The sequence below is a fragment of the Oncorhynchus gorbuscha genome, linkage group LG09 (genome assembly GCF_021184085.1).
Source record: "Oncorhynchus gorbuscha isolate QuinsamMale2020 ecotype Even-year linkage group LG09, OgorEven_v1.0, whole genome shotgun sequence".
In the NCBI taxonomy this organism is placed as follows: domain Eukaryota; kingdom Metazoa; phylum Chordata; class Actinopteri; order Salmoniformes; family Salmonidae; genus Oncorhynchus; species Oncorhynchus gorbuscha.
In genome coordinates, this window is record NC_060181.1 from 41,586,906 (window position 1) to 41,597,329 (window position 10,424).

At 43.3% G+C, this 10,424-nt stretch overlaps 1 protein-coding gene across 1 annotated transcript in view; it reads left to right on the top strand.

Annotated features, from left to right (window-relative positions):
* Positions 1-9,938, top strand: part of LOC124043636 (syndecan-2-A-like) — a 33,857-nt gene extending 23,919 nt beyond the window's left edge. The window contains exons 2-5 of the mRNA XM_046362424.1: positions 574-688; positions 1,351-1,520; positions 3,219-3,348; positions 7,628-9,938. Of these exons, the coding sequence (XP_046218380.1) occupies positions 574-688; positions 1,351-1,520; positions 3,219-3,348; positions 7,628-7,791 (579 nt within the window). The 3' untranslated portion in view covers positions 7,792-9,938. The remainder of the gene's footprint in view (positions 1-573; positions 689-1,350; positions 1,521-3,218; positions 3,349-7,627) is intronic.
* Positions 9,939-10,424: the final 486 nt, after the last annotated feature.

The following is a 10,424-nucleotide window of genomic DNA, read 5'->3' on the forward strand; positions in this document are numbered from 1 at the left end:
GGGGGTTAATGCCTTTGCAAGTCACACAAACAGCATAGTTCAATTTCAGCTTCTCTATTGGCTACTCTGTTTAAGCTGTAAGACAAACACACACACTTCTATGGACTTTCACTCCCCGGAAACGATGGCGGGCGGGGCTAGACATCTAATTTAATGCTCATCTGTTTAGAGAGGGGTGTTATGTCTCTTGAGACAGTGATATAATCCAGCGCCGTTTGTGGAGACAAGTTTCCTCGGAGGTACACGGACTACGATGTTCAAGCATTTCACAATGGTCCTACCTGGCAGAACATTCTGTAGTTCACGAAACTACCAACGCAACATTTTTTGGGGCAACTAACGGCTTTGAGTCCAGTGATAAGAGCGTTGGCGTTCACTTTTCAATGAAACTCAGTGCCTCCTACTAAAGGTGAGACCGTAGTATCCATGAATGTGTTCACTGCTAGAACTATTTTCCAAGACAATGTGGTGGCTACAGGAAAGTTATGTCAGACTCGCACACTGAAAAGTGGTCTCTTTCCAGTCTAAATCCTCCAACACTTAGTCTTATGTTTCTGTCGTTCTCTCTTTCAGATAGCGGACGCGGCCAAGTCGTCCTCCGAAGTGGACGAACTTTTCATTGACGACACAGGGTCCGGGGGTTACTACCCCGAGGACGACGACGACTTTAACTCGGGGTCAGGGTCAGGTAAGAGTCTGGTCACCGTAGCCTTCAACTGGGTCAACACGCACAGGGAGGCAGGCTGGCGGACACAAACAGTCACTGCTGTATACTGTGTCTTTCACCCAGAACAGGCATGTCTGTCGAAACTGAGGTTTCACTTAGGTATCGAAGCACCTTTTACGAAACGTTTTAACGACAGGCAGGCGGCCAAAGCAAAGCAGGCTGTAAACAAAGTGCTATGACAACTGTAGCGAACACTTGTTTTTACCTCAAATCAAATCAAATGTATTTATATAGCCCTTCGTACATCAGCTGATATCTCAAAGTGCTGTACAGAAGCCCGGCCTAAAACCCCAAACAGCAAGCAATGCAGGTGTAGAAGCACATTAGCTCCACCTCACATTAGCTCCACCTCACATTAGCTCCACCTCCACGTTAGCTCCACCTCACATTAGCTCCACCTCATCCCATTCGGGAATATCAGGAGGTGGCTTTTGTCTGTTGCATTTGAATTAGGAATGCGAATGTAACGTACTTCTAAAAATAAACGTCTTCGTGAAAAAGCAGGATTTAGGACTTAAACACAGACTCAAACGACCTTTCACCTTCAGCAGACATTAAAGTGAAAGTGATTGAGTTCCGGGGAAGTAGTACAAACAGTGCTATCTCTTCATCTTGCTCTGCAGGCATTGGCGAGGAGGTGTTCGAGGAGGCCGTGACCGTGAGCACGCTGTACATTGCCCCCAAAGCAGAACCCACCAAGGACTCCACCAAAGACTTCACTCCTAGAGTGGAGACAGCCACACCCAGAGAGGACCTGCCAATGCAAACGCCCAGGAAGCCAGTCCGAACAGAGGTGAGGGAACAGAACAAACAACCCATACACAATGCTATTTAGAATGGCCCACTGAGCTAAAGATGGACCAGGCCATTGAGCATTTGCCCGAACTGCCCTATGACCAGTCCTTATCTGCTGCATATGGTAGATATTCCTTTGTACAAATCAACGAGTTGATAATTGACTGCAATTTTCTTTGAGGGCCTATCAATTCACCACCCCCAGATAATAGTTGAACATGCATTGACCCCAATGCTGGAATTCTAGGATCAATAAGGATCAAGTAGTCATTTAGACCCCTGATGTTGATCTGGTCTGTGGTACGTTATGCTGGATTACTGAACCAACAGCCATAATCTCACATTTTGGAACACTATCAACTCCTGGACCCACCATGGTGTATACACTTCCCCTTAAGCCAAGTCAGGGACACGGGTTTGTTGCCAATAGTGGTCCCTTTCCTGTTCCCCTAGCCCCTTCAATCATTACGGATCTGAAGAGACTAGGGATGGATAGTAGCAATACGACCGTGGCTATTTGCATCTCCAAACAACCCTAATTAACCAAATATGGTTCAAATATCACCCCATTAAAGCCCGTGGGGAGTATACAACGCCGTACCATGAAATACAACGTCGCAAAAACAAAACAAAAGCAACCAAAAGGTTTTATTTGGCTCGTTCAGTTGTGGCTTGACCGTTAGAAGTAAAGCTATAGCACAGCTGTAAAGAGACGACCATTAGGACAATTAGTTGCTTTTAGCGATGGAAAATATACTCACCGATAAGCCCCTCATCCTCAACAGCGCCCTCCTGTAGGCGTATAGGCCGACATCGCTGTCGTGCCGAACGAACGAGTCGTGCGTACCACCTGGCCACCAATCTCAGCAGCGTCTTTTGCGCATCACTTAACTGATCACCTGCACATTAAGAGTGGAAGCCTTGTCTGTTTCACAGGGTTGAACTCGTTTTGGGATGGTGCTTTTATGGCCACGTGGGTGCCCTCTATTGCTCCGGTCGTACTTTGGAACCCATTGATGGTAAAGAAATCTCTCTTGACTTCAACCTGTTGTGCGATGGTGTATGGAGATTGTACATTTGTTTTGCCGAGAATCGCATCCAAAACATTGGCTCATCGAGGGCTGAAAGATGCCAATTGGCAAGCGCCCCGCTGCCAAAAACACAAGGGTGGATAGCACGTCTCTAAAAACGCAATCTCTGCAAAATGCAGCGTGTGCTGAATCTTCCAAACAGAGCAAGATTAGCCTCTCATTCGATTCCCCATCATCTTGGACTTTTATAGTGTTTCAACAATAGTTTCACCTTCACACGTGCCTCTAATTGAACAAATGACTCTCCTTTTATATGGATTGTTATCGTACAAATGCACTGACGTGGTCAAATGTAAATACAATGACGTTTTCTTGAATGATGACTTATTATGACATTTTCAACATTCCACGCTTGACACAAGCAGTTCACTTATTCCACCACTTGGCACTATGCGTACACATGGTCACGGTTGTGCGTAAACGTACGCACACTGTCGAGGACACGTTGCTAAATCTCGCACTTTGCGTGGAAATGATCCCGTGCGGCCGATTTACGCCCAGACTCGTGCCCACGCACGATTGACAAATGAGGCTCCAGGCCATTATGTTGGTACAGAACCCGTATGTATCCCTCAATCTGTAACTCTTTCATTCTCTCCTCCCAGCCCCCTGTACCCGTCACAGAGGACGAGCGTAAGAACCAGATCACCAGCACCACCGGCGTCCCCAGCTCCCCCCTGGAGCCCATCGAGGTGCGTTCGGAAAACCTCTTCCAGAGAACAGAGGTGCTGGCAGGTATGTACAGAAACCACACTTGGGGTTTGGTGGTTTGGACAGTGGACACAGGATGCAGTCCTTGCACCTGTGTCTACACATCTACACTAGACTACTGTTTGTGATCGACTAGAGGTTGATTATGAGTTGTGAGTTTTTAAATAGGAAATTAGGTTGAATTTCTTACATGACCAACCTGGTTTCCATCTAACCTTTTTATGCGCCTAAAGTACTTAAGCTTTATGCTATTTTCTAATATATATCGAGGGTCTTATTCGGGTAACATGGCGATCGATACAAAGCAAACATTGAATATCCCTTTGAGCATCGTGAAGTTATTAATTACGCGTTGGATGGTGTATCAATACACCCAGTCACTACAAAAATACAGGGGTCCTTCCTAACTCAGTTGCCGGAGAGGAAGGAAACCGTCTCAGGGATTTCACCATGAGGCCAATGTTGACTTTAAAACAGTTACAGAGTTTAAACTGTTGTGAACTGCTGTGAAAGCTTAAAACTGAGGATGGATCAACAACATTGTGGTTACTCTACAATACTAAAAGAAGGAAGACTGTACAGAATAAAAAATATTCCAAAACATGCATCCTGTTTGCAATAGGGCACTAAAGTAAAACTGCTCAAATTTTGCTAGGAAATCAACTTTGTCTGAATAAAAAGCGTTATGTTTGGGGAAAATCTAACACATCACTGAGTACCACTCCTCATATTTTCAAGCATGGTGGTGGCTGCTTCATGTTATGGGTATGCTTGTCATCAGCAAGGGAGTTTTGTAGGATTAAAAAAACGGAATAGAGCAAAGCAAAAAATCCTAGCCACATATGACAAGCCAGCTAGAGTCATAGTATGGATGAAGCCTGAGCTAGAATGTGAAGCTAACTGAAGCTGGCTTTATAAAAGTAGTATACTCAGTGTTTTCCAACAGACACTGGGAGACAAATTCACCTTTTAGGAATACAATTACCTAAAATACAAGGCCAAATATACACTGGAGTTGCTTTTCAAGACGACATTAAATGTTCCTGAATGGCCCAGTTAGTTTTGACTTAATTCGGCTTAAAATACTTGAAAATGGCCATTTGACAGAGCTTGAATCATTTGTGTGAATACTTATGTAAATGAGATATTTGCTCAAATAAATGTAAAAAACATTTTTTTACTTTGGCATAATGGGGTATTGTGTGTAGATGGCAAAGAAAAAATGGATTTATTCCCTTTTGAATAGAGGCTGTAACATGACAAAATGTGGAGTAAGTCAAGGGGTTTGAATACGTTCTGAAGGCACTGTAGGTAGCCTATCCGCACTGTATCTACGTGCTGTTGGCTAGTGGGCATTTGCCAAGTCCAGAGTGAGCACATTCGCTGTATAACACAATTGTTTTTGTGACAACACCATCAGCAGAGTTTTTAAACGCGATTGAAACCCCTTTTCATCTCCTTTTTAATTCAGTACATTGGAATTTAACCGCAAAAGTTGTTTTTATGTGCATTACGTCATCGCTCACAGTACATTTGATGGGGGGGGGGGACAAATGCGCATATTGTTTTTATGCAGATTTTTGAATACTCACACTAAAATCTGTCTCCAATTGGATGGGATCCTAGCTACTGTCAGGTAACTGGACTGCAAATTGAATTCTCCACTGAGTTCTTGAGTACGTCTTTGATTATGAAGTAGGTCAGGTGCCATGCTTGGATCGATGCCAAAATGTGTCTGCTTGATGTCAGGCACATTCAGTTTGTTGCATCTTCGCTACATCCTTTATCTTTAGGCACTTGTGCAGCAACTTCATCTACGCTCTGCAAAGGGACTCTTGATGAAAACACCTAATCATCTATCATACAGTCGTTTTAACATTGATGTTATACATTTCGTTTATTTCCCGATCATTCCTTAATCGTGCTGTTAATAGGTCAGGGTAGTAAATGGTGCAGAAAACACACATCTAAGGGCAAGGGGGATTTCTCCCCACGTCTGTCAAGCTCTCTAAGCTCTCTACAGCTCCTGAAAATAACCCGTTTAATATATAAACTAAATTACCCCTCAGTGGGACCTTCCAGAGTTCATAATGCGGTGTGCTCCAATTTAGTGCTAATTCCCCGGCTCTAGCGAAATGCGAACTAGGGAAATGATCTGACTGGAAATCACACTCACTGATGCAGTTTTCCCTTCAGTGTCAGAGATACACATGTCGTGTGCTACAAATGGATTGCTACTTTAGTTCTGCTTTGTTGTGACAGCCGTCTGTTAGTTCCTGGGAAGAAGTGAAATGGATGAGGATGAATTCGGACGTCAATATAGTTGTGCTGGAAATACACGGCATGGTCAAAAGTATGTGGACACCCCTTCAAATGACTGGATTTTGCTAATTCAGACATACCCGTTGTATGAAAATCAAGCACACCGCCAAGCAATCTCCATAGACAAACATTGGCAGTAGAATGGCCCGTTCTTAATTGCTCAGTGACATTCAACGTGGCACCGTCCGTCATGGGATGCCACCTTTCTAACAAGTCAGTTCGTCAAATGTCTGCCCTGCTAAAGCTGTCCCTGTCAACTGTAAGTGCTGTTGTTGTGAAGTGGAAACATCTAGGAGCAGGTTGTCCTCGGTTGCAACACTCGCTACAGAGTTCCAAACTGCCTCTGGAAGCAATGTCAGCACAAGAACTGTTCGTAGGGAGCTTCATGAAATGGGTTTCCATGGCCGAGTAGCTGCACACAATTCTAAGATCACCATGCGCAATGCCAAGCATCAGCTGGAGTGGTGTAAAGCTCACTACCATTAGACTCTGGAGCAGTGGAAACGCATTCCCTGGAGTGATGAATCCAGCTTCACCATCTGGCAGTCCGACAGTTGAATCTGGGTTTAGCGGATACCAGGAGAACGCTACATGCCCCAATGCATAACATTTGGTGGAGGAGGAATAATGGTCTGGGGCTGTTTTTCATGATTCGGGCTAGGCCCCTTAGTTCCAGTGAAGGAAAATCTTAACGCTACAGCATGTAATTACATTATAGACAATTCTGTGCTTCCTTCTTTGTGGCAACAGTTTGGGAAAGGCCCTTTCCTGTTTCAGCATGACAATGCCCACACAAAGCGAGGTCCATATAGAAATAGTTTTGTGGAGATCGGTGTGGAAGAACTTGACTGGCCTGCACAGATCCCTGACCTCAACCTCATCGAATACCTTTGGGATGAATTGGAAATGTGACTGCGAGCCAGGCCTAATCGGCCAACATCAGTGCCCGGCCTCACTAACGCTCTTGTGGCTGAATGGAAGTAAGTCCTCGCAGCAATGTTTCAACATCTCGTGGAAATCATTCCCAGAAGTATGTGGAGGTTGTTATAGCTGCAAAGGTGGGACCATCTCCATATTAATAACCATGATTTTGGAATGAGATGTTCGACGAGCAGTTGTCCACATACTTTTAGTCATGTAGTGTGTATCCCACAGACATCCATCCAGTTAGTTGCTTTTGCGCATTTGGATTTTTATGTTTATTCCAAAGTTTGACATTTCTAAAAGTTACATCCAAACTTGAATATTTGTCTAACTAGTGTATTTCAAAATTGTTCAAATGATCTACCCTGTAGACATGTGAGGCCCTGACTTTTCAAAGTCTGTCTGCTAGGTGTGCTACTTTTCTCATTTGTTTTCAATTACTGTCACGTTGGCCACATCCACTGAAACCCGGGCCTTGACAAGCCTGTAAAATACTGTGGATTAACTCAATGTAAAACCCAGAGACCAGAAGGCCCAGCCCACTGTGCAAACAGACGTGGCTAGCTAACCTCCTCCTGTCCTCTATACCTCTAATTTTCCTCTTCCTGTCCCCCATGGCTCCCACAACTCTAATTGTCTTCATTTCATGTACATTTATCCGCTCCACACCGAGGCACTGCACGGTTTCCAGGAGTGTATTGCTGGAAGAGTGGCAGGTTTCTTTTTACCCATGGGGCCAAGGGGCCAGTCCAAGATGTTGAAATAAAACTGAAGCAGAGGGGAGATTGTTTCGTCACGAGGGACCTAAAACAGATTAAGGACTATAAAGAAACCTTATACAAGTATTAATGGGTAAATCACGAAAGCCTATGTAAAGAATTAGCACACAAGAAAAAAGGGCAAGATCTGGGAGTAATGTTGAGTAGCTTGACAGGTAGATTGCTTACCAAAAGGGTACAGTGCATTCAAAGTTCCCTCTCTAGATGCTGTAAGCTTCAGTATCCTCTGAATAGCCTTTGACCTCTAACCTCTGATCTCTCCTGCTCTCTGTCCACAGCTGTCATTGCGGGCGGAGTTATTGGCTTCCTCTTTGCCATCTTCCTCATCCTCCTCTTGGTTTACCGCATGAGGAAGAAGGATGAGGGCAGCTACGACCTGGGAGAGAAGAAACCCTCTGGGGCAGCATATCAGAAGGCCCCAACCAAGGAGTTTTATGCCTAAAGCCCCACCCCCCCACGAGAAGATTGACAAATCACAGTGACAGTTTATGGCAGTCCATGACAACGACAAAAGCTGTTAAATTACAACAACAACAAAAAAAGTTAAACATTTATTGACAAAAAAATACATAAAGGAAAGCTTTTGCATAGAGTATTGTAATTAAGACATTTTCTTTCTTCTTTTTTTAAATGAAAAGCCAAGCATTGCTTATTTTATGGCAAATCTCAGTGTATTTAAACATTTTGTGTATTATTTGAAAAGGCTGAAAAAAACGAAACAAAAAACACAATCTGTAAAGGTGAGAAAAACCGATTCCATCTGTCTTCTGTCAAAGGAGCTGTTTTTAGTCACTGACTACTATTTAACTGTAGCAGTATGTATTTGTAAAGAATATTTTTAAAAGTGGAAATAATTGAATATAATTATTCTGTCTCAATCCTACTTCATATATTTTTTTCTTTTTTGTCCTAGCATGTCTGACATTGATCTCTAAAATGTGTATTTCATTAATTTATCTTTTTTTTCTCAGATGTAAAAAAAAAAATGCCTTTGTAGTTTTCATGAAGTACTTTCCGTCTTCATATTAACGCTGATAACGGTCAATGTAAATGTTCTCCCTTCAGGTTACAATGTTTATTTTCTTGCTCTCACACCCATCTAGTGGAAAGTGAGCGTTTAATTTAATTTTTGTTTTGTCTTGTTTTGTTATCTTTCAATGTTTCTCTTGGTCAAAACCATTTCTTATACAGCGTACGTGTTTATAATCGGGAATTGGTCTTTAAAAGCGAAGATGTGGCAGGGGCTCAAGAAAAAGATATAAGATCTACTTTACAGTGTGTCTTGTGGATGTTTCACATTGCACATTCACTGCATTGCTCCTCTGCTGGTCTCGTTCAGCTCAGAGTGTTTAGTATATTTGGGGTTAAATTTGGCTCAGGGGCGTTGGCTCCCTTCCACCCCCAATATTTCCCCCTAGTTTACTTTGCCTGTACCACCTCTGACTCTCACCCCCAGCACTCTCTCCATCTCCTCATGGTAATCAGATTGGAGCAGAGCCAATGGACCTGTCGGCCCCTCCCCTTTGTCTCACTCCACTGTGTTGCCAGCGCGCCCAGTGTTTTTGTCTCCCCGTGTCGCTGGTTTAGTCAGGAGATCCTTTCTGGCGGCCTGTTATGTACTACTGGACACGCACCAGCTGCCAATTGAAATGAGTCAGCTCTGTGCGGATGGCGGCGGTGTTCCCAGTGGTTCAGTACCAGTTGTTAAGAGTGAAATGGAACTTTTGGATCCTTTTTCTAAAGCTTCAAGTGTTGTGGACAGTCAATGCATCTCGATTTGAGCTAATCCCAATACAGGTGCTGGTCCGCAGAATTGCTCTGTTTACCGGGGAAGAGCTTTCCTGAGAGCGATTATCAGACAGTGTGAGGTTGGTTACCAAGCACAAAACATGTACCACCAAAGGTACAAAGGTACGGGATTGACCTGTTTTTGCCGTCACCCTTTCTCATTAAAACGGTCCCCTCTGCATCAACCTGCAACGAGGAGAAAGGTACAACAGATAGTGAAGTTTGCCTTTTTTGAGATGTTGAGCTGTACGGTAATGTGAAATAGACGTTGTCATCTGAACTCCTACCACCAATCTGAGGCCATCCTCCTCCATTAAACCCTTCCTCCTCCTCCTTCCCCACTCTGCTATACCCTCAAGCTTCAGCCCTCTACATGCAACCCCCCCCCCTCTCTCTCAGCTTATCATAGAAAGGAAGGTACTGAACTGCATAACCAAAACCCAAAGAAGGTATTCTCACCATCACTATACATATTCCCATTATGGCCACATTTCTTTCTTTGTTTAAAAAAAAAATATATATATTTTTATTTCTATTAGAGCTCTGACCATTGAGTCCAATTGCTTATTAGTATATGAAAAGATATATTATATATACAAATGTATATTCACCAATGTTTTAAACCTTCAAAGTGCCTACCATTTGGAAATGTACTCGCTCTCTTGGAGAGAATAGGGAGGTGCGTACATTACACCAGGGGGGTGATGATAATGACTGGCATTTTTTTTTTTGTCTTACAAAAGCAGACAGTATTGTACCTATACTTTGAAACAACACTACTGAATAAACATTGTGGCCTAATATCGATCTCCGTGTCTTTTCTCTTCACTGGTTTTCCTCCCTCAGGCCACAATCAATGACCGAGGAATACTGTATACTGGTTCCCCAAGACGCCTTTTTACAGATGCTGACATCTAGGTAATGAATAACATCAATTATACACCATAAAAGCATACATTACTTACCTGTCAGCACATATATCGCCACCCAATAAACGATAAATAACCGTTTGGCTTCGATTTGGGATTATCAGTGTGATGACTAATCTTTATGAGCGATGGACGGAGCATTATAATTTTACTGAACTAATCTGAATGGGCTCTGGATTGAGATTAGTATAATGGTGATGTAAAGTGCTAACTGGGGGATTATCCTGCATTTGGTTTCCATATCTGTTACAGTAGTGAGATAGTGCTCCCGAGGCTTCCGGATCCGTCATAGATGACAGGTTAAAGATCATCTGAAATCTTGGCTTAGAGTGCCAGCGCACTACAACTAGCATGCGAT